This window comes from Dryobates pubescens, chromosome 24 (genome assembly GCF_014839835.1).
Source record: "Dryobates pubescens isolate bDryPub1 chromosome 24, bDryPub1.pri, whole genome shotgun sequence".
Classification (NCBI taxonomy): domain Eukaryota; kingdom Metazoa; phylum Chordata; class Aves; order Piciformes; family Picidae; genus Dryobates; species Dryobates pubescens.
Window position 1 is genome coordinate 5,553,993 of NC_071635.1, and position 23,945 is coordinate 5,577,937.

General features: G+C 40.8%; 1 protein-coding gene across 1 annotated transcript in view; it reads left to right on the forward strand.

Annotated features, from left to right (window-relative positions):
* SYNPO2 (synaptopodin 2) overlaps positions 1-23,945 on the forward strand; it is a 71,710-nt gene that overhangs the window by 29,935 nt on the left and 17,830 nt on the right. The window contains exons 2-3 of the mRNA XM_009911760.2: positions 18,455-18,606; positions 22,892-23,679. Coding sequence (XP_009910062.2) covers positions 18,455-18,606; positions 22,892-23,679 — 940 coding nt within the window. The remainder of the gene's footprint in view (positions 1-18,454; positions 18,607-22,891; positions 23,680-23,945) is intronic.

Here is a 23,945-nt window from a genome sequence, read left to right on the forward strand (position 1 = left end):
AAAGCAAATACTGCTGATTCAACAAACTAGAGCTAGAGATGTCTTAAGTGGAAAGTAGGGCAGATGTTTGATCTGGCAAGCAAAATCTATGTAAAGGGACATTTTCCTACAGATGGTTGACAGTGATGGCCATTACCTAGATGCTAAGTGAAAAGAGATTTCTTTTGCCTAGCCTTTTTGTGGGTATCTGCATTACATTTAGCTTCTACAGCCAATGCCTCTTCCAACTGCATGGAAAATCCAGATTACTATCCTTTACATTCTAACACTCTAACATAAATTCCTGATGATGGAATGGAGTAGGAGGGCTCATGTACTTATTGGGTGCAATCTGTTGTGGAGGAGCACATAACATGCAAAGAAACTGCCTGTAGCATCATCATTATGGTTGTCAAACTCCCTGCTAGAACTGCACTTGCAGCTGCTCTCACTTAGGCCATACTGAGGACTAGAAGGAATGATACCTGCCTTTTGCAGACCGCCTTTGGTCATTTCCTTATCTGCTGATATGATAGTGGGGTATGTATCAATGTCAATATCCATTGAATCTAAGGGAAAAAATCAACTAACGATCACTTCCATATGAGTAAGCAAGCTCAATCCTCCTTTGAGTTCTCACAAGTCTACTTAAAACTCTACTAAAATTAGAATGTTACCCTTTTTAATTCACCACAACCCCAAAAGGTTAGGCTGAGAAAACGCCAGTGGTTTTCAGACCCACTTTTCCCAGTAGACTGCTTTAAGGGACTTTCATACTGGGAAATACAACTAATGTCTTGTTTGTTCTCATATCTGGCTTGGGACAGCAGAGTTCCAAAAGAAATACAAGAGTTATTTGTTTATGTTAAGATATAGCCTTGCTCTAAGATGTCATCTCATTTATGATTTCCCTCATAAATTTACTTCACTCAGAACCAGATGCTTCTTATTCAGTGATTAATTGCAAGAAAACACATTAATATGTGTGTTTAAGATTGTATGTAGCAAGTTCTCCCTGTCTCTTGCTGTTATATAATATACTTTTGAATACATAGAATCATAGAATCAACCAGGTTGGAAAATACCTCAGAGATCATCAAGTCCAACCTATTACCTAACACCTCCTGACAACTAAACCATGGATTCTGTCACCTTTCCTTAACAGGAGTTTAAGCAAAACCTGGAGAGCATGTTCAGCTTCTCATCCACCTGAACTTCCAAGTCCTTTTTCACAGGGCTGCCTTCTGTCACTTCATCCCCCAGCCTGTATTGATAAAGAGCATTGTTCCAACCCAGGTGCAGGTCTGGAGTGTAGGGAGCATTAGAAAGGAATGCATTTATCTTCTTTGATGTTATTTTCTCAGACACAGAGGTAAAGTGGTCCTGCTTTGGCTATCATTTTCAAGGACTTGTGTTAAAGGCACTCTTTCCCTCAAAAATATGTTTGAGATGAAACAAGGCTGTGTTTAGAGTACAATTCAAGACATGTTTGTATGGGCCTTTTCAGTCACTGTGGCAACTGCAGCTTTGGTTGTGGCTTCCCTTTTCCCATAAGGTCATGCAGACAGTTGCGAGCACTGATCGTAGATGTGTGGGCCTGCTTGCACCTTGAGAGATTACACACTCCACTGACTTGAGCCATACTGACCCCACATCTAAAAATTCACTTGAGAACCACTGAAAAGCAGCTTCTAGCCCTGAGGTTTAAGTAAGCCTATATAATTCCTGACCGAAATGTGCTTAAACTCTTCTAAAATCCTCCAGTGAAGGAGTTTCCAGGAGCCTTAATTTAGCAAAGACTATCATGATTCTCAGAAATATTGAGTAAGTAAGCTAAAATTTTCTTTGCTGTAAAGTTGACTTCTTGCTGGTTTTAACCTAAATAAATAAATAATTGTACTGCCTTCTTATAACCGTTTCCTGTGGTGAAGAGGTTAAATTCTCCCTAGAGTTGTGTTTTAATTTGTTATTTTATTTTTAACAAAAGAAAAGTAGTGGATACACTAAATTCTTCTACAGCTTCATTATAGGTCATGCTTTCTAACTCTTCTACTACACGTGCTGATCTATTTTGGACCCTTTTCAATTTGCACACATCTTTCTGAACTTGACAAGTACTCACAGTGCCAAATAGAGATGAATAATTACCTCCCATGTTCTACAGATTGTGCTGCCCCATTAATATGGTCCAGTATCATGTTTCCCCTTTTTCTTAAGAAAAAAGCCCAAGGAACAACAAAACCCCTACCACCTACCTCCTGCTCCAGTCTTTCCTTATTTAGTTTAGAAACACTCTAAGCATTGTCCAAAAGCTTAGTAGCTGAACTGGTGTCAGCAAGACACGTTCTGTTTTCTAAAGGATCTAACCTTGCTAAGTTCAGCCAGATAATAATGATAAATGCCTTGAAAGGCTTGTAAGAAAAATCCTTCCCTGGTGTCTATGAGCACAACATTAATAGTTTTCTAATCAAAGATGGAATCTTGTGGCAATAAAGTATGGTATGCTTTGTGTAAGGAAATACAGAAGCTCATGGGAGATCTGTTATTAATGATAATATCCAATTTTCAGTCCCATGGGGATTTTATTCCTGCCTAGAGAGGTTTGGTGAATATCCTTATGTCCCCACATCAAAAAACATGTGAGAAGACAGTGAAGGACAAAAAATGCTGTATCAAAATGGACTTTGTGAGGACAAAAAAGAGAAAAGATGCAATATCCCTCTCTTAGTTAGACCAAACTTCTGATTCTTGCTATTAAAGAGACTGTATAAACCATAGTAAGAGATGTGAGAATGGTACTGAGTAAGTAGCAATACATTTAATGCGTAATGTGAATGTGCTATACCTTCAGCACAAATTATTTTAGGATGCTTCTCAATATAGCTACTTGGATATTCCACATCTAAATATTCCTCTTTGAAAAAATGAGTTTTAAATTCCGCACTTTTGGGGAGAATGTCTGTCTTGATGAGGGAAAGTCCCAAGCTTTCCCTTTTTTTCTTTTTTCTTAGATTGATTGCTTTTTAATTTTGCTTTATTTTTTCCTTTAACTCCCCTTTGCAGTAACTGAGCAGCTCATAGTTCACTTCTGTCAAAAAATATTCAGATAAGGAAAATGACAAAAAAGCAACCCAGAACTGTAGCTGCAGATACTATATTATTTGTGTTCTCAGTACTATATTCCCTGAGTTTTAATTTTAGCCTTATCTCCCATTTTTTTTCCATCTGTCTTGTTCCTCTACTCCTTTTTGTAATATATCAAGACAAAACCTCAAGCTTCACAGGGCAGTTTTAAACTATATATGCAGGGCAGCAAACAGTTACTTTAAAAAAGAAGTTTCTCTTATTGTGCCTGCATTGGTTCCATTAAATGAAAGAAACACATCATCATCATCATGCCTCACAGGTTTGTAATTCACTTTGTGTGTACCCTGCCATTCCTGATCGGGACTGACTAGGAAGTGGGATTGTAAGGAAAGAATAATGATTTTCCTAGGTCGGACAGCTTTATTTTTCTGTGCAGTGGATTCACTGCCCTCTACTGCTTGAGAGGAGAACAAAGCCGTTAGGGAACAACTTCTCTCAACAAGCCATCTCTAATATAATCTGACTTGAAAAACCTCTAATAAGAAAATGGTAGTCTCCTCTGCTTCCTAAGGAGAATTAAACTTTGTACTAGCAGTAAAGCTTTCCATTAGAACAGCATGCAATTAGAGTGAAGTCTGTGCTATTACCTGATTTAAGAGTCTGAACAACATTATCCTGCCTTGTACAAAGGGCACTGTATGTGTGTGCACCCAAGCAACAGGAATACAAAAACTTCATAATTATCAATAAATGGAGAGTCTTGGGTCTTCAGTATTGTTTAATGTTTAAAAGTCCACAGTGATTTCTGATCTAACAGTAAATGAAAAACTGGTCAATACATTAATTTGATAGAATAGAATAGAATAGAATAGAATAGAATAGAATAGAATAGAATAGAATAGAATAGAATAGAATAGAATAGAATAGAATAAACCAGGTTGGAAGAGACCTTTGAGATCACTGAGACCAACCTATCATCTAACACTATCTGATCAATTAAACCATGTCACCAAGCACCCCATCCAGTCTCTTCCTAAACACCTCCAGTGATAGTGACTCCACCACCTCCCTGGGCAGCACATTCCAATGGCAAATCACTCCCAAAAGTGCAAGGGGGTCCTGAGAAGTCTCTGTGTTTTTTTTATACAAGAGCTTTCACAAAGTCACACTTACCTAACACAGTTATTCCTCCTACATACTATGTATTAACTTACATGCTAATTGAAGAAAAAATGCAAAACCAACATGTTCAAGAAACAGTCTTATTCTACAGCTTGAACTTTCTAGATATTCCAAAACAGGTAGTGAGCTCATGGGAAACAAAACCTTATTTTTGAAATGAGAGGCTGAAGCTTTCTGACATGTGAGGTTGAGAAATGCAAGTTCAGAGTGATAAAATAGGATTAAGGCTCGACTTTTAGGGTGACAATCACATATTCACAACTGAAACCAAGACTTTGTGTTTGTCTATATAGTCCATTCCCAATGGAATGCCCATGTTCCAGCTCTGGACATGCCCTTTAAAATCCACTACAACTGTGTAATATCTCACCTTACATATGGCTCTATCCTGCTTTTAATACATAAGCTAGATAGTTGAAAAAATCTTGTAGAATATCACAAAATTAGTAGGGTTGGGTTTGTGGTGGTGTGGGGTGTTTTTTGTGGTTTGGTTTTGTTTTGTTTTAATAAAAGGGGCAAAGATAAGGTTCTCTGCCAGCCGAATGCATCACCAACAAAAGTCAGAATTAACATCTAGAATCTCAAGCAGTTACTTGTTTGGGAAACAGTGCAGAGATTTGTTTAATCCCAGAAGGAAACTGTTCAGGAACTGGGGAGAGGCAGCCTGGGATTCCTGCCTGAGACAGCTGCAAAGTAGATCAAGTTAGAAACATGTCTGTGCTGCAGAGTAAGCCAGCAGCACATGATGACATTTAAGAAGAAAGAAGGGCAGCCATGGGTAAGATTTCTTGGGTGATTTCTCAGGGAGCCGAGAGAAAGTGTGGAGGTACTTCACAGAAAAGTGGGAAAAGAAAGTTCCAGCTCGAAGCAGAGTTAATTGCTTTGACACAGACTGGGAAGGATGAGGAGCTGTTTTCTTTGGCACTGCACCAAGAATGAATATGACATTGTAAAAGACCTGTAGCAGAACCATATTGTGGAATTATGACTAAGTTCCTTCAGTTTATAGTGATTCATTCCTGAAACTACCTCAAATTTTTGTTGCAGCTGGCGCTGGGCTCCCCTTCTCACTTCAGCGCTGCAGTTCTCGGCCGTTGCCGCCTCGAGGCGGTGTTGCTCTGGTAAAAGCGCGGGAAGCTGGTACAGCTCACCTGCCCCTGCAGCTCTCCCATCTCTTCCCAATCTATTTCCTCGGGAAGCCGGGACAGCTCACCTGCCCCTCCAGTTACCTCTTTCTTTAGGTGCAGACACAGTACTATAACAACGCTCACAACGCCAGCAGTGCTATCTAATTGGCCTGTTTCTGCCCTATATTTAAAACCAGCACAGTTAGGAATTAAAGATAATTTCACCAATAAATCTGCAAATGTACCTGTGTACACAACAGTTTGGCTAAAGCAGTAGTTCCCCAAAATACCTGCTTCTCATACTTTTAGTACTAAGACAGTGCAAGTATGTCAACATATTCAAAAGCATTCTAAAAGCACATTTCAATCTCAGAAATTCTATTTATTCTGAATAACAAATGTTAAAGTAGAAAGTGCTATTTCTCCTGCTATTCCTGCTTCAATGCAGTGAGTGGATGAAGGAATTTCCCAACTTCAAACTATTCAGCAATTGCTGCCTGTGCTTCTGCTCTGCCACTGACTAGTCTGCCCTGTCTTACCTTCTGTACACCACCAGACAGCTCTTTATGTTACTGCAAAACAGACATTGCTTCCAATTGCTCTGTTTTTTTCACCCCTTATTTAGATAGTTGAGTTGTTCATAATTTTATTCACCTGAAGTTAAACAGATTGTGTCACAGCTAGCTAGACAATATAAAACCAGATGCAGAAACCCAAGAGAAGTTAAGATCAGCATCACTTCAGTCCTTCCTACAGCTAGAGTTCATCACAGGAGACGTGTCAGACTACAGCAGAAATGGATCCACTGTCCTTAATTTAGCTCTGTTACTTCATCTAGTCCTTACACAAGCAAAACCATATTTGCCCCAGCTGCTGTGCTAACACTGACAACAGCTCCTAAAGCTAGTGTTACCTGGGTTGCCTCTGAAAGTTCAGCCAGACCTGAAAGTTTCACATGCTACATAGACAAATTATTCCCTGGAAGCCAAACAGTTCATTTAAAAACTGCAGTAGAAATAACATGGAGAAAGTTAATCGAGAACAAAGATTTAACCAATTCTGCTCAGACCTTTTCCCTATATATTCATATGAAATAGGGCTGAAAGATAACAGTTATGTGTTTGCTTGATGATTCTACGTGAGAAACAGAATAGGCTTCAGAAGAAAGCTCCCTTGCAACCCAGCATTTCAGACACTGCTCCACTCTGTCACTGACTACTATTCTTAGCTCCCCGACCATGCTATCTGATTGTTTTTCTGCAGCGCCCAGTCACTTTAGATGCACTCTGTACTCAGGATAACTACAAAAACTGTCATTGGAAAACCTGAATCTGTAACATCAAGTTTTACCTAGATTCTCATGAAGGACCTGACAGTAATTTGTTGGGTGTTCCCAGTGTTGTCACCTGTTAGCATAGGACATCCTTTGGCACCAAACTATGCTCGGAACTCTCTTCCCTCTTGCATCATCACTCATGCCTTCTCTGACATTTTTATTGGCTTAAAGCACTTGTTTCAAGAACTTGAGGGAAATGAGAATATTAAAAACCAAATAGTAAGTCTTTAGTCCTCATCTCAGTTCCCTTTCCCCAAAAAAGAAATCCAAGTCAGAAATTCTTTCTGGCTTTCAGTTTTACATAGAATTTTTCTCCCTCACTGAGTAACATGTATTCTCATATATTACAAAAAAGTAATGGTCTCCCCAGCACAGCCTTATATAGCTCTTTGAGTAGAATCTCTCTCTAAAAATAGAAATCTCTTTGACATTGAAGCTCCAGGCAGCATGGAAACTGTTGCATTTCAAGCTGAAGCTTTTGGAAAGTGCACTCTGGATTTCCTTTACAAGTGTCCTGCAAATGTGCAAAATGCACCACCTGTCCTGTCATGAACCTTGAGTAAATGAGAGTTTGTTTGCAGCCAGTGCTGTTGCAGCAATAGCTTCTTAGAAACAAGCCATAAAAAAAGAATGCATCGCTGGCAAAAGGTGCTGGATTTACAGCTCTGTAAAAATAACTCTTTCTTCTCCCCACCCCCACCCTCATACACAACTGCCAGCCTTTCCCAGACTGGCTGGGCAAGATACCCTGAGTTAAGCCCAACACTGGCACTGAGGACAGGAGAACTGATGAAAACAAAGAGAAATCTCGCACATCAGTGTAGCAGTTTTTCCGGTTCTCAGGCACACATTGCTCTTGGGAACACACAGAAAGGAAAGGACAGGAGGAACACAAACCCTCTTCCTCCAGCTTTTGAAGATGCTGACATCTTGCTCTCATTAAAGTCAACTCTGCCAGCATGACTGAACTGGAGACTGTAAGAATAGAAGGTCTAATTCTTCAGAGCACTAAGTCCAGGAGTATTAAACAGAGCTCAGCACCTCTGTGTCAGGCTTGCTCAGACACAACTGTACAAGGGCAACAGCCACAGACAGACTACTGACATGGAGGACAGAAATCTGGCTCAGCTTCCACAATTGCAGTCTGAGTAAAACAATATTTCCTCAATGTTCTGACCACAACTACCCATTCTACATCTATTTGCCACACCAAAAAGAGTTATTCTTCCATCACTGTAATATTCCCTGGCAGCATATTTAACATGAAAGAGAAAGTGCTGTTATTTCCAAATTTACAAATACAACTGAGTACTGATCTAAATACCTACATGAGGAGATGGATATCCTGAGAGAGAATCTCTCAGCTTTCAGTGCCAGGCCAAATCTCATGCTCTTCTTGCATGATAGTTAGCTCTACTCTGGCTTTCCCCACACTGAAATTCTGTTACACAGCCTTACACAGTATTTTATTTGAGAGCTGAGAGGCAGTTCATGAATACCAACCCCCATTCCAATTTTATGAAACATGCACGAATTGACAAAGGGTTCAGGAACTGCCTACACAAGGAAAGACTGAGAGGGCAACAAAGTAAATCTTTGCAGTAGCCATGCTTATTCCTATTTATTTTGCAATAAATAGGACCACAACACTAAAAAAGTCAGAATTTTATGTGACTGTGTTGATCAACTTAATTATGACCATTTCAAAGCTTGATTAAATTAAACTAAGATACATTCTGAATATATTCTAATTTTTGTCCTCTAGTTCCCTGAAGGCTTGCAAAATTATTTCTTGAGAGTTTCCAGCCCCTCATTAGGGGCTCTAGCACATCTATTTTCCTCTGTTGGGAGACCAAACCAGAAGAAGCCACTGAATTCCTGTGGTAGGCATGGATATACTTGGTGTATATCTGCCCTCTAAGCCACCACTGCTGCTTTCCTGGCCAGCCTTATTTGGGCCACCAGGGAGAGGTGAGGCTGCTGAACAGCCGAGTTCTCTGATGAGTCATAGAAAAGGAGCTGTCCAGGACAGCAGCCAGGCAACACTGGAGGTCCTCTACATGAACCTGTGTATTTGTGTTTACAAAATATTCACTGGATTTGGCAGAGCTTTCCTGCCTAAGCACAAAGATGGGCTGGACTGATACTGCCCTTGCTTTTAAAAGGTTGTTTCAAAACATCACACCATATAAGTGTGAAGTAAATGCTAAGTAAATCAGAAGACTGAAACTGAGCTTGCATGCTTTTTTATTTGTTTAAATAGTGAGTCCTGGGAATTTTCTCTGAAGCTCTATCTCATAGCTAATGACCTTAGCCAATATAAATATGTCCATAAACTAAAATATGAGGAGCCAGGTAAGTAGAGAAATGGCAGGGAATAGTGAAATTGGGTGAAACAAACAATTCTAAAATTTGGTCAGTAGAGAACTTTCCAGGGAAGAGGAGTTGACATATTTTGACAAGTGAAAGAAATATTAAACAGTTCAAGAGAGAAGAATGTGGCAGAGTTAATGGGAAATCCTGGTACATAATACTACCAGCTTCCACAGAGGACCATTTTCTTTAGTCTAACTGCAAATTTTATTCATCTGAACAGATGACTGCAAGCAATAGGACCTGGAACTCAGTGCTTATTGAGCTCTCTTCTGAATTTGGGCCACTGTTTGATTCCTACCTCTCCAATGACTTGGAGATTTGTGCTTTCCTTTGAAGATCAGGCATTGGCATTTTATTTGTGCACAACACAATAACTGTTTAATGTACATCAGCTACATGCTGCATTTACCAGCTGCTTGTGTTATTTGGTTTCTTTGAACAATCTGACTCATTTGTGCTAATGCAGTCCCCAAAGCCCCCCTGCCCTGTAATTTGCAAACTTGGCCCAATTGTGCTGAGTCTTGTATGTGCAGAAAGCTCTCACAATAAACACAGTGCCACTACTTTCTCCAATGGACGTGAGGCAATGCTTCTAGTTACCTCTTCGTGATCCTTCTCATGTTGACTGTATTGCTGCCTTGGCAGTGAGGCAAGTAGCAAGAAATACATCATCGGGCACACATTTGGGTATAACCTTGACATCACCGACAGTGATAGCTGCAGCCCTGGCTGAAACAGAAACCTGCAAGGCGGCATTTGTTCCTTCATGCTGCCTTTGCTATTTCTTTGGGGAGAATGATCATATGCCATGCTTGTGTATTTGCAAACTCATGACATCATGTTAGGGGACTGTCATAAACAATACCATTTCAGGGAATGGACTGAGGAGACTGAATAACTACTTTATTTTAACTGTCACTGGAGTAGTTCTGCTCTATGGATTTAAAAGTGTCATCTCATACCTTGATTTGTAATGAGAACCTTCCCTCCCTCCTTTCCCTCTCTGCCTGTTCTCTATCCTCCCACATCAAGAGAATTTGGGCAGATGACCAACAGAGTGAAAATGAGACAGGGGAGCCACACAGGACAGAGTAATTGATACAGGATATGAAACTAGGAATGAGTGGGTTTGACAAAGTGCACACTAGTAGCTGAGTGGCTCATTTGCCTGCTAGTAGGATGGATTTATGGTCTGTATGTCACTAATTAAGAAGCCAGACATTCCTCCAGCCCTGTCATACACCCCCCTTCCTCCCCGCCCCATACCCCTCATGTGTCCCCCTCCCAAATATTGCCTAGTCTGAAAGGCAGATCACAGGCTAAATCATCAAATTACACAAGAGTGTTTTGGACTAAACTGAGGAAAGCACAAAGGTCTCCAGCAATCTGTATCCCTCAAAGCTCACCATTTGCCCACCAAGGCAGATTTTTCACACCTTAGCACTGTTCTTATCACAGCACTGGGCAACTTTCCAGCTGGTGATAGTGTTATTCAAATAGGCTCCTCCTTGCTACTTTTGACCTACAGGAAGGAAGGTGCTGAAAGTGGTCTGAAGGTCTCAGTGATGTTCCTGGGATGATGTACCCTTTACTATTCCTCTGGCCTCTGCCAAAGGGCAGCCAAAAGTTGTCCTAGCAGATAACTGCATATTATCAGATTCCATTTGCATCCAAGCACCTGAAACTCCTCCTCCAAGAGGATGGCAGGTGCTGGCATGGTTCAGGCATATCTGTTCAGTATCTTCCTCATTCAGTTATTCCACTTTCCAGTTCTCTAACTAGCCCTTACATCTTTGTTTTACAGCACTGCATGATGTGATACAAGCTCCACAGAATGGACTAAAATATACATCATATCCATTTATCTCACTGTTAAAAAAGAAGAATACAGGCACTTTCCCCCCTTCCCTCTCACTTACGTGAAGGAACAGAAAAAGAATCCACTCTTTTTTTTCAAGACACAGAGTTGCAGGTCTGAAAGCATTTCAGTTTTTAGCTACTTCTCACATACCTTTGCTGCTTTCTATTAGCAAGCTTGAACCAGTTAGAAAGTCTAGGCTGGAAATGCTGTTCTCTCCGTAACTGCATACACCCTATTATTATCTAAGTACCATTAGAGGACAAGTACTTTCACCTGTCTTTTGATTGATGTTTGGTATAAGAATTGTGCACTTTTCTATGGGAAACACCTAGTGCATGGTCTAAGGACCACACTAATAGTGCAAGTATGTAGCAGGTCCAGTGCTGCATCAGTGACAAGAGTTCAACCCAAGACCAAGCAGTGCATATGCTTACCGCAAGGACCATCTAATGTAATACTTCCAATGTTGCTTCACAGTGTTCAGTAGCAGACAATAGAGATACTTTTATTCTCTATTTATTCTCCCTTAAACTTATCATCCCAGAAATTCTTTTCTCCAGGGCATAAGCTAACCTGCAGCTAAAAGACTTTTGATGCTGTGTACTAAAGCACTCAGTAAAGGTGCATTATTTTCTCAGTCCCAAAGTAATATTGACAATTCTGTTCTCTCTTTGCACAGGGCATGGTGGGAAAGAAGAAATGAAACATAGCTACAATGTTCATGGAGAAATCAGAGTTGGTTAGGATTTAAAAAATAAGTCAGGAAGCACATAGCCAGTTACTGTTCAAGCAGGGCAAGAAGGAAAGGGGAATGGAAGCAGAGCAGACAATACATGACTACACTGTGAGAGTCACAAGGTCACCTATTCAGCAGCAGCACTGGTAAAGAAAGAAAATCAGTACATTTTAGTTTTGACACATCAGCTACAAGTATGCAGTTGCACACTCAAAAAAATATAATCCATAGTCAAGCTATACACCAGATGTGTTGTGCAAAATTAATTAACAGTGCTGTACCCAGGTTCACTACTGAGAAATCTGCTGCGTCGCCAGCATACCAGATCAATATTTCAGAGGTCATTATCTCATCCCTTCTTCAGCTGCTAACTCTGGATTTCTGCCAGAGCAAGGCAACCACTAGCAAGATGATACTAGTACATTAGGCAAAGCTTGGGGGAATTTGAGCAGGCTTTTCTTTTCACTGAGATCAGTCTGCTCTCTGGTTCCAAATGGCACAAGTGCTCTGTTAATATATAAATCCTCAAATGTGTTCTTTCACCCTCCCACAACAGTATGTGCAAGAAGTTGGACCAAACTGCATTTGCTGAATATACTATGAAGAGAACTGAACCTTTATGGAAGTTGTTCTCATGTTATGGGGAGAAGACAACAGTTACCAAACCAGTGCACTCAAGAAGTGTGATTTAACATGTACAGTGTAACAGGTGGACTAACTGGAGACAGAGTTAAACAATAAGTAAATCAATAACTAGATGGTACCACCATCTCTCTGTAAGAATGGCCCTGGAATGGGTTGTCCAGGGAGGTGGTTGAGGCCCTGTCCCTGGAGGTGTTTAAGACCTCCTGGCTGGATGAGGCTCTGGCCAGGCTGATGTAGTGTGGAGTGTCCCTGCCCATGGCAAGGGGGATGGAACTAGATGATCCTTGTGGTCCCTTCCAACCCTGACTGATACTATGATACTATGTCCCATGAAGTTTTACAGGAGTAAAACATGAGCAGAGTTTTGCTTTAGCTGTGGATCAATGGGGTTTAAATTTAAAACCCAGTCACTTCACTAAAAACCCTGTTATAACAGCAATTTCATTCACAACATACTTCTGTATCCAGAAATGTTTTGTAGCACAAAGAGACAAAACTTACACTTGTTCTTCAAATGTGCTGACAACAAGTGAGAAGCTGTAACTGTGCTCTCCACCTGCACATTCCCACCTCAAATTTAGTGTAAGGATCACATGCCATAACCTGGAGAAATGAGAAAAAAGGCATTAGAAAGCCCCTTGTATTAAAAATCCACTAATGATTACTTGGGTATCTGCCAACCAATCTATGAAGAGAAACAGTAAAATCTTAGCTCTGCATGCAGAAAATCGTGTGAAGCTGCGATGAGACAGAACATGCTTGTATAAAAAACCAAAGCACACAATTTCTGTATTATGGAAGGCTTTCTAATAGGGAAGCTGATAATGCTTTACTAAACAGAAAATAGCCCACTACTTTTGTGAGGAAAAAATGTAAAATACCTCACCACTACGCACATTTAAACATGGTGATTTGTTTATCAGTGAGACTGAAGTGACTGTACACACTGAGGGTTGTAAACCCAGGATTGAAGTTAATGACTATTTCATTTAGAAAGCCCTATTTAGCAGATGTTTCTTAAACACATTTCTGCATTACTGAGGATGGTAAGATGTCTAAAGGCAGTTTGCTGCAGTGGTAAAAAATACTGCTTTAAAAGCTGGCTAGTTTGGGGGTCTGAGAAGGTAAATTTAATTAGGAAATCATTCAGCAGGGGGGTAATGGCAGTCAAAGGACATAGGTTTTCACCCTTTGTTATTGATGTTTAATCACTAGTCTAAAAGAAAACATGCTGTGACTGCTAGTAAAGTTTGCAACTGACATAAGTAAAGTAGTAAACAACAATGAAGATGGACAACTGAAGTCCTGTTTGCCTGGTCATCTGTGCTATTTGGGGCAACACATTTCATCATAACAAAATATAAGGCCAGCTATCAAAGGCTCAGGACTAACACTGAGGAAACAGATGTGTAAGTAAGGTAAACTGAAACCAGCTTCAAGCCCTGATGGCTATACAACAGTTCAGAAGAGGCTTTAGGAATCAGATAGGATATTCAGCTGTAGAGGGTCTTCCAATGAGTCCTCAATGAAAGAAACTACTCTGTATATGCAAGGGACCTTAAATGGCAGGGAAATTTATTTTCCCTGCATCCAATGAAGTACTTCCTGTTCTGTTATCTAAAAGCTGTTGGGAAACTGCAAAACAATCAGCAAGTAGTTGTGAGAATAACTCATGGTTTACAAAGCTTCCTTTCAATTGAGAATATCTCTGTGCAAGTATATGTGTACTTTAAAGGCACAGAAGTCTTACTTCAGTAGATAAAGGTTTAGTCTGCATGGATCCTGTTTATGCTCAAATTGCTCATTTTCTCAGGTTAGTTGCTTAGTCTCAGCTATCATTGAGCCAGATTGCTCAGTCCACTACACCTGAAGCATACCACTTAGACCCACATCCCATATACAGCTGTGTACTCCTAGCAGCACACCACAATGACATAAAGATCTATTAGGTGCTTCCCAAAAGTCACTGGTAAAAGCAAGACTGTGAAATATCAGTAGTTTTGTAGTTGTACAAAAGCAGGACTGCAGAGTGTCCTCAAGTTCATTTGCCTCACTTGTAAACCACAACTCACTGACCTTGTTATCAGGTTCAACATACCTCAGCTCTCTGATCTGCTTATTATAGGGCTCACACACACAACCAAGATCATCAGCTGGTAAACTGAGCCCCAGTTGCTGTCTGTGCAGCCACTTGCAGCCACAACAAGTAACAGGTGCAGTTACTTTGGCTTTGTAGCTTCATCAGGATGCCATTTTTTGAAACAAGTTTTCCTATTCCCTGATATACTGGATGTTGTTTCATAGCACAAAACACTTTCAGGTTGTACAAGCTAAACTGCTTTCATATTAAACCAAAGGAGCAGATCTAACACCTGCTACCTGACAAGGAATCTTCAGGTAACTGGAGACTAGAGCCAACTTAAAGAAAGAACACTACAGCATACACAGCATGAAGGCTGGGCACTCAGCACTAGCTTGCTCTACAAGTCCCTCCTTTGCCCCATGCTAGCATGAGCACAGCCACTGTGTACCTCTCAGTTTATTTATCTTTCACTGGTTAAGAAGCTGACCAAACCTACCACGTGGTACAGGTACCCATGATTACTCCAGCCTCAGCAGCATCCCACAGCTACCACCAACCACAGTGAGTTACTGCCCCACATTTTCCCTCCTATATACCTGTGCATCACAGCACCCAGATGTTCCTCACTGTTTCCAGCCTGTCTTTACAAGCTCAGCTGAAGAGCTTCTGGCCAGGCCCCAGTGCCTTGCTGCAGCAGCTGCTTGTGAGTAGATGCCAGGCAAGGGGCTGAGGAGCCCTCCACTAGTCCCTGTGGCCTTCTGTTCTAGGGAGCAATGCTGCTATTGCTTGTGTGGTCTCACAGTGGGGTCCTGGTTTCTCCACAGTGCTTAGATAACACTGAGCATCCTTCACAAAGGAAGTTTCCCATAAAATTAACATCTCTGTGGACATCATAGAATAGTTTATGTTGGGAGGGACCTTTGAAGATTGTCTAATTCCAATCCCTCTGCCATGGGCAGGGACACCTTCCGTTAGACCCAAAGCCCCATCCAACCTGGTCTTGAACACTTCCAGGGAGGTGGCATCCACAGCCTGTTTCAGCATCTCACCATCCTCACAGTGAAGAATTTCTTCCTTACATCTACCCTCTTTCAGTTTAAAAACACTACCCCTCATCTTATCACCGCATTCCCTGATAAAGAGACTCTCCCTGTCTTTCCTGTGGGTGCCCTTTAAGTACTAGAATGAGGAATTGCTCAGCACTTGACATTTTAAGCAGCAAGGGGCACTCCCAGTAGCAGGAAATTCTGGATACAGGAGTAATTTGGAAACAAAAAGAAATTACATACTTCAGGTAAATTACCCAAGTGATCCAGCACCGCTCTTCACACCCTCTAGCAACAGCAATCTAAACACCTGAAATTAGAGAACATTATAACAAATGGCTTAAAATTACCTGAAGATTTTATTTGCCTATAACACTTTAATACTGTTAAAAAACCAGAAATCTGGAACTCCTTCTGGACAGAGCATGCACAGGATTGACTAAGGTCAGTACTGCTGCAAGGCTGATACACCTTGTACAAAGATTTCCTTAAACCTTATGGAATCCAGAGTAAATATCTCCATTGCCACTTCATTGGAAATTTAGTGATTTGAAGCAAACTGAAGCATTCTAACAAGCATGTGATATAGAACTTGAATAATAAAAAGTAAGAGCCCTGACCAAGGGGACCAGAAAAGCCCCACAGGCACACGCCCCAGAAGCAGCTGGTGTCTTGACAGGATCAGCACTAATGGTGGGAGGTTCAGCTGTGCTGTGTCATACCAATATTGCAAGCACTCAAAAACTAGAAAAATCTTTCTATATGTATTTTCTTTTTAGTAGTGAGCTCTCATTCACAAGTTTTAAGGAAAATCCACTTTTCCTTCCTAAAGAAAACTCTGGCTCAAGGCAGATAGGAGAAACAAGTAACCAAGGAACTGGGTTGCACTGTAAGGCAAGAGTTACCACTACTTCTGGAAGAATCTCTTCTGCTTTACAACCAAATCTGCCTTTCTTTAAATTCCCAAGAATAGGATAAAGGTTTCTTACTGTACCCTGTGTGATCAGGTTGTATTCCTGCTAACACTAACAATTTTTGTTTCCCAGTGGGCTTTCTGCCAAAATTTCTTTTGAGAGAAAACTATCCTCCAAACACTTAATTTACCAGGAAGATTCTGCTTTCCACAAGTCTTCTTGGGGGATTTTTTAATTATTTTTTTTTCCCCCCAGGAATATGAAAAGATTTGGTTTACAGGAGTAAATTATTTATTCATTTTATGGGTTTATAGCGAAGACAAATAAACAAAACCAGAAAATACAGCTTGCCTGGTAAGGCAGTTTACATGTTGCTGAGTAACCTGGTGATATCCTGAGGCCAAAATGGCACAAACAGTGATGGTGCATTTTTACCCTAGCAGCAGCCTGCTCTAATTTACTGTACAGTCTAGGTATCACACTATGCTACTTCAGAGTTCATATGGTTTTGAGAAAGAGACACTCATTTTTTCTTAGCATCAACATGAAATATTTACATCCAGGCCTAAGGTGTCTTCTAAAATTTTAATAGCATACTCTCCAATGTAAAAAACCAACCAGCTCTCAACCCAAATCCTAGCACATATATGAAACAAAACATTCTAAACACTGTTTAATCTGTCATTTCTTCCTGAAGTACAAGGATGTTTATGCTCTTGCCTAAGGGGAGATAAACAGAGCAGCATACCACTCCATATTTGTCAATGTTAACTGCAAGGTAGAAACTGGCTTCTGTAGGCACCAGGCTTCTGTTTCTTCACTGCTCCAAAAGCCATAATATGACATGAGTATGTGTAAATTGAAACAAAGACAGGTGGCCCCACCAAAGAGAAATGTGCAGTCTCACTCTTTGTTCCACCTATTATCCTGACCTCAAGAAACTCTTCAGAACTGCCCCCAGAGATGCATCTTAGGTACCAACCCAGTGTCCTACTACTATATTGGGGATAATTCCATGAGTCTGTGGGACAGACACATGCTCCGACCTGGAGTCTATCAGAAGCAGCTTTCCTGGAGTCAGTAGGGGTGACTCTGCCGCTGTGCGGTAGAACTACACAACTTCTTTAAACATTTTCAAGGCAATGCTATAAGAATTAATAAGGCTAAAGTATTAACTCAACAACTGAATATAGTATAAGGGCAAAGTACTAAGAAGTATAAGCAAAGAACCTAAGGACAGCCCTTTTATGTGTTTTTTGTTCTAAAACAGACTCCTGCAAACATCCTGGTTAATATAACATACTGTTTGCCAAACATGTACTTTAAAAATAGCAGTCAACTGTATGGCATACCTTGAGTGGTGTTAAAGCTGTCTAGGCTTTGTTATACAGAGGCTATGATAAGTTATAACATGCTGACAGTGGAAAAAGAAGTGAAACAGCAAAAACCGAGCTGCAGAAAATTCTTGAATGAGCACTTCACAGGGCAGAGTAAACCAAAAGAGGTGTGACTTTAATGAATCAAGGTGCTTAGTCAGCTGACTAAACATGGATTTAGGATTTCCAGTGTTTCAGATGTTTATAGTTTGGCAACTATACCTACAGTTGGGCATCTAAGGAGAAGTGTCCAGCATAGCAGAGGTCTGTGTCCCTACAGCTCTAAAGGCATGTAGATACTGACATTCTGCCCAGAGGAGCCTGAAGTTAGACAGCCTTATTCTAAAATCTTGGCATAGATTACAGCCCTGGTAGTCTTTTATTTTGGGAGAATCTAATGAGAACTTTTGCACTTCTGCTAAAATCTCTCCAATAGATCATTGGAGACTTCTGTGTCTTCCTTTCAAAAACCCAAAACATTCCAGCCTGTTTGACACCTAGCTCACAAGCTCAGTAAAGAAGGTGGTTTTGTGTTTGTTAATACTAGCCAGAACAGTATTAAGCTCTAATGGGACAGGTTATTAATCTGTATTTATGATGAATTACTGATCCTTTTTCCTTTGTACAGACAAAAGTAAGTTGGTGGCTGCTGTTTTCAACAGAATACTAATTGTGCAATTTGGCATTTGTACTTGACTCTTTGTAGGTCCGCAGCAAGAGCAAAGCAGCTAAGGCTGGACTCTGTGAGGGAGATGAGGTGGTATCTATCAATGGCAAGCCTTGTGGAGACTTATCCTATGCTGAAGTTATTGTCCTAATGGAAAGCCTGACCGACGTCCTGCAGATGCTTATCAAGAGGTACAGGAATGCTCAGAATGCTTTGGTGCAATTCTTTTCAGTGAACCATGTGGAAAATGCTGGGTTTGAATGCACTCATTTTGAAGACTTTCACTTTGAGCTCCTGATAGTCCTTTTATTAATGTCTGTAACGCTGCTTGTCTGTATTGAAAAGGGAGGGAAGTCAGAGTATTTGAGCTGAGGGAATTAATGTATGTAAATTGAACAGAATTAAGAATAGTCTCCAAACACATACAATGTGTCCACTACCATTCTGCATACTGCAGAGTCTTCAGTTCAATTTTTCTTTCCACCCCTTTGAAGTAGTGAAGTGCTGTTATTCCCCATAGATAGGGAAGTGAGGCTTACAGAAAGCAAAGGCTGCCTAGACAGAGAAAGTGTGTTACACAGATATGCCTTGATGATGACATGGCAAATGGTCTTCTTGGGTGGCAAAATGTGTTAGTGGTCAGGAGGGGGAGAGGGTCTGGAAGTTATGAATTCTATTTCTGTAGCTGTTATCACTACACTAGATGAGGTGGGGGAAGTCACAGCTCTCTGGGTCTCAGCTTCTCCATTCATAAAATAATGATAGTGCATTTTAGTTTTTATTAAAAATGCTTCAAGCTTCTTAGAGAACCTTCATTTAAATTTGCCAGGAAACCAGCACTCCTGCTCACTGCATATCAGTCTGTTCCAATGACTGTTCTCTAATTGTCATCAGTGTAATCTCTGCTATCTTGAGTTCAGAATCACCTACAGTAAGCACATCCCCCCAGACCCTGTGAATTCAACAAGGCAAACTCTGAATTGCCTTCAGTGTGGGTAAGAAGAGGAAGAAAAATACTGAGACTTCCACACTCCTGTAAGGAATTATGACACCCCTTGGGCTGCTGCAGTTCCCTGTGTCTGCTCTCCCACAGGCAGGGCCAGGAGGATAGGAGGGATCAGGATTCATCACAACAGCTATCAGAGCAGTGTCACTAGAAAGGCTGAAAGGACCCTGGTGCAAAAAACCAACCAACCAACCAATCAAAAAACCCCACAAAACAAACAAACAAGAAACCACCACCACCAAACCAAACCAATGAATTGTCTCTGATTACCAGGGATGTCTAAAGAGCACATGAAATTCCTCTGTGGTTTCTGCAACCTGTGCAAAGCAACTTTTCTGGAGTGTCTAGTAGTACACAGGTACAATCTGCCTTCAAACTAAGATGCTTTCAGGGAGTATTAATTTTATTTATAACAGATATTTTGCATGTCCTGACTGTGTATGTTGTTTTGGGCTGAGTAATGGATCAATGTGATGAGCTCAGGGAAACAGTGATAGCTGAGGATTACATCTTGCCTATCCAGAGTGCATAGCTCTTGATTGTAATTCAGCATTGTACCATTTGAATGCTCCTCATGTGATATCTGCATTCTTATGTGTTTAATTTGCAGCATGACTACTGGAACTGCACTTGTAAAAATGGTATTTCTGGCTGACCAGCTGTCTTCTTTGCAGCCATGGAAACAGCTCCATGTGCTTTGACTCCTGCCTGTTGCTGCTCTTTGATTGGTATTTCAGTGGGTCCGAAGGCTACAGTATGCTCTAACTGAAAGTGACAGCACATCTTTCATTCACTCCATTGGCCTTGCTTGAATGGATGATGAGCAGCATGACCTGTCCTGAAAATCAGAACCAAACCAGGGTGCTTAGCTTGCATCATCTGGAGTCTCTCAGAATGAAAGTGTGTCTGTTAGAAATGTTAAGAAAATTATACTTGCTCAACACTCAGAAAGTGACTAACATGTTTTTCAGAGATTCACCACGAGAATCTTTGAATTTCTTCTCATCAGTTCATCTTACCCAGCTCCCAGCACCTCCTGTCAGTATGGTTCAGGGTACAAGAGAATAAAATAGAACATTTGTGTTCCCCTACCACCTCCTTTGCAGGTAGTATCCCCCCTCAGTGCTACTACCACAAGGATTTTTTCAGGAAGTGTCTTAGCACCCTCAGAGAGCAATGAGAAGCAAATTCTTCCTTTTCTGATTAGCCATTTGTTAGCAGCCATCTCAAGAAAATGCTGGGAATCATGTGGAAAGAATAATGCCTAACTAAATTGGTGTCCAATGGTGATCTTTGTATCCAAGCATCCTTCAGTGGCAAGAAAAAATATTTCTCCTCAGGAAGCTTCTAACTGTTCCTAAACTATTTTCATGAAGGATGAGATTTTCACAGGCATTTGTTGTCACCCTAATTCTGCTCTTACTAAGCTTACTGAGAGGAAAATCTGGCTTGTAAAGTAGTTTTAAAAATGATAGCTGGCCTTTGAAGTCTACAAAATGTCTTTTCAATCCCCTGCAAAGCACAGTCAGTTACTGACCAGCAGAGCCTACAAAATCTTTGGTCTAGAGGATCAGAGGAAAGAGACATCCTGCAGGGCGGGGACTCTTCAAATGCCATGTAAGGGAGCATCCTACTGCCCTTCCCAGCAAATGCTGTGCAGATGTATTCATGAAACATAGGGAGCAGAGACAGAAACAGAAACACAAACACTGGCCTGCCCTTTTTGCATCAGTGTTAGCAACTCTGGGGCTACTGCTGAGTCTAGAAACAAAATGTCTAGGGGGAAGTAGTGAGTGTGTTCAGTGCATACCAAAACGAAATGCACCATGTAGGGAGTAAAACATGACTCTCAGACAAACCCTGCCGCGCTGACTGCATGAGTTCTGCTTCCTTCCTGGAATTACACCAGGGGTGTTGTTCCTGCAGTGAGCTGGAAAGACCTGAAATAAAAATATTAATTTGACAAAACAGAATCTTAAATGACAAAATAGAGGTCAGACCCAGTATTTTGCCTCCTGCCACGCAGATAGGCATTTATGTCTATATAGAGTAGAAGTATATCCATAAGTAACAAGGGCCTTTTAAGGTGGAAATCTTTCTCTCACACATACACACAATCACTCAGCTACCAATAAAGGCTAACATTTAGCTGGCCCAGCCCCCAGTCTCATATCTTACAAGGAAATGTTTACAGATTTCTGTAATTTATCTGTACTTCAGAGCAGTGCAATTGATCATCCAAACAGCATAATATGATGGAATCCAGCAGCACTCACAAGGAGCTTCGTAAATTAAAATCTGTCTGACCTTTAGGTAGCTCCCTATGTGGTTTAATGGATGTTGCACATTTTGTGCTATCTGAGGCAGACTCAGACTGTGACAAACAATATGCTGCATGACTAGAAAAGCAAGCAATATTGAAGTTTCTTTAGTGCACTGGCAGATTTATTTCTTCTGTTGCATCTCCCAGCCTTTCTTTGTAGGGGGTTCCAAAGTCTCAAAATACCCAGGAACTGCTTTTGATTTCAAAAATCTCCACATTTCTTGAAAAAGTGCTTTGCTGCCTTCTAGTCAGCAGAAAGCCTTCAAACATGCTGCAATCTTACTGGACAAAAAAAGGTTTCTTGTCAAATTAATAATTATCAGTATGTCCCAGAGTACTGAAAGAAGAAGCTAGAGAGCACACTAGGAGTCCTAACACCAGTAAAACAGCTTAACTGGGTCACAGGAATGAACAGTTTAAAAGAGCTACACTGAGGTCTATAGTATGCTTCAGGAAGACAGAGTAACATTTTCCAGTTGGAAACAGATACTTTTTTATAGGTTCACTGCCTTTTTGGATTGGACCATTGGAATAGGCCCAGAATGTTTTAATTATTCTGTGATATATAAGGGTGATGATCCTCACAAAAATTCTTTGAATGTGTATTTTAAGTACTTTTTCCCCTCCCTCTGATCCTTATCCAGTACTTAGCTATTCCTCAGAGATTAAACTATCTGGGAGAGAACCTGTATGTGAGGATGGTGCCTAAAACAGTTGCAGTAGTAGCCAAGAATAAACCACTCTTCTGGTGTCGTGCAAAGTTAATTTTCTCATACACATAAAAAATATGAAGAAGTATTGTTCTAGAAGTCTCAGCAGCACTTGTCAGGAAACACTGTAATAGAAAAGTGTCTGTGAGAACATACTGATGTTAGGAATGACGTCATTCAACACTTTAGAAGGATGGCAATAGGAGCATAGTTCTAGTGTAGTAGTGTAATAGCCCTCTTACTGAACTGCAAGATACAAAGATGCTTCAATTTAAGATCTCTACATTGTGGGAAAATTCTTCAATGGACCTGCTAGCATGTACCACAATTAATACAGAAAAAAAAATACTATTCAGAAGTTGGTTTTGTAACTATATTTATAATTGCTGTGTTTACAGCAGCTTATTTTCTTGAATTATTTGTTTATATATATGCAGATCCTCCAGTGGAATAAATGAGAACTTGAGTGCTGAAAATGGAAAGCACAAGAACATAAAAAATGAGGAGGACTATAGAGAGAGCACCACACTGCAAATTAACACAGCGAAAGAGATCCCCCATGGAGATTTATGCATCACAGAGATCTGCAGTGAGACTCACCAGGGAGCAAGAGAAAGCAACATTCACTTTTCTGAAATGAAACAAGAGACCACACAAAGCCACAGAATTACTCCTAAAGTGATAGGCACCTCCAAAGTACTCATGACAGATGAGGCTGCTCCCAGAGGGAAGACAGAAGAAAGAAGGCCAGGTACTATGGTTGAGCTGCAGCTGTCCCTCACAAATGATGTGCATAAGGGCACCAATGCTCCTGCTGTGACTCTGTTAGGGGCAGAAAAATGCATCCCTTCCGGAAGAGGACCCAGTGTACAAGATGGGACTAGCCCTGTAATCTCAGTTCCCCTGGGTGTGAAAGAGGGCAACATCCAGTGGTCGAACAAAGTAGTCCAGTTTTCTAGTAGCAAAGAGGTCAAGAAGATCCAAGGTGCAGCTCCATCTATCCCCAGGGTGGAGGTGATCCTAGACTGTTCAGACAGGGAAAAGGAAGCACCCAGGTCTCTAGCTGAGAGGGGGTGTGTTGATTCTCAAGTGGAAGGAGGGCAGTCAGAAGCACCTCCTTCCCTCCCCTCCTTTGCAATCTCATCAGAAGGCACAGAGCAGGGAGAAGACAACCGGCACTCGGAAAAGGATCACAGACCTCTCAAGCACAGAGCAAGGCACGCAAGTAAGTATGTCCCATCTAATCATTTGCACTGCCTGAAGGTATCTTTTGTAACTTGAAACAGAATTTCAGAATTCAGAATACATTAGAAAAAATAGGGGGGGGGTGTGTTTTGTTTTTTCCCTGCAGTTTTCTAACTTTCTCTCTTTTTCTTTTAAAAGTAGTTTCTCTTCTTGCTTTATATATTTTTTCAGGGTAATACAATGCTCCTGGTGTTGAGCCAAGAGTATACCCATACCTTAACTGTGCTTAATTACTTTGCTTAGTAG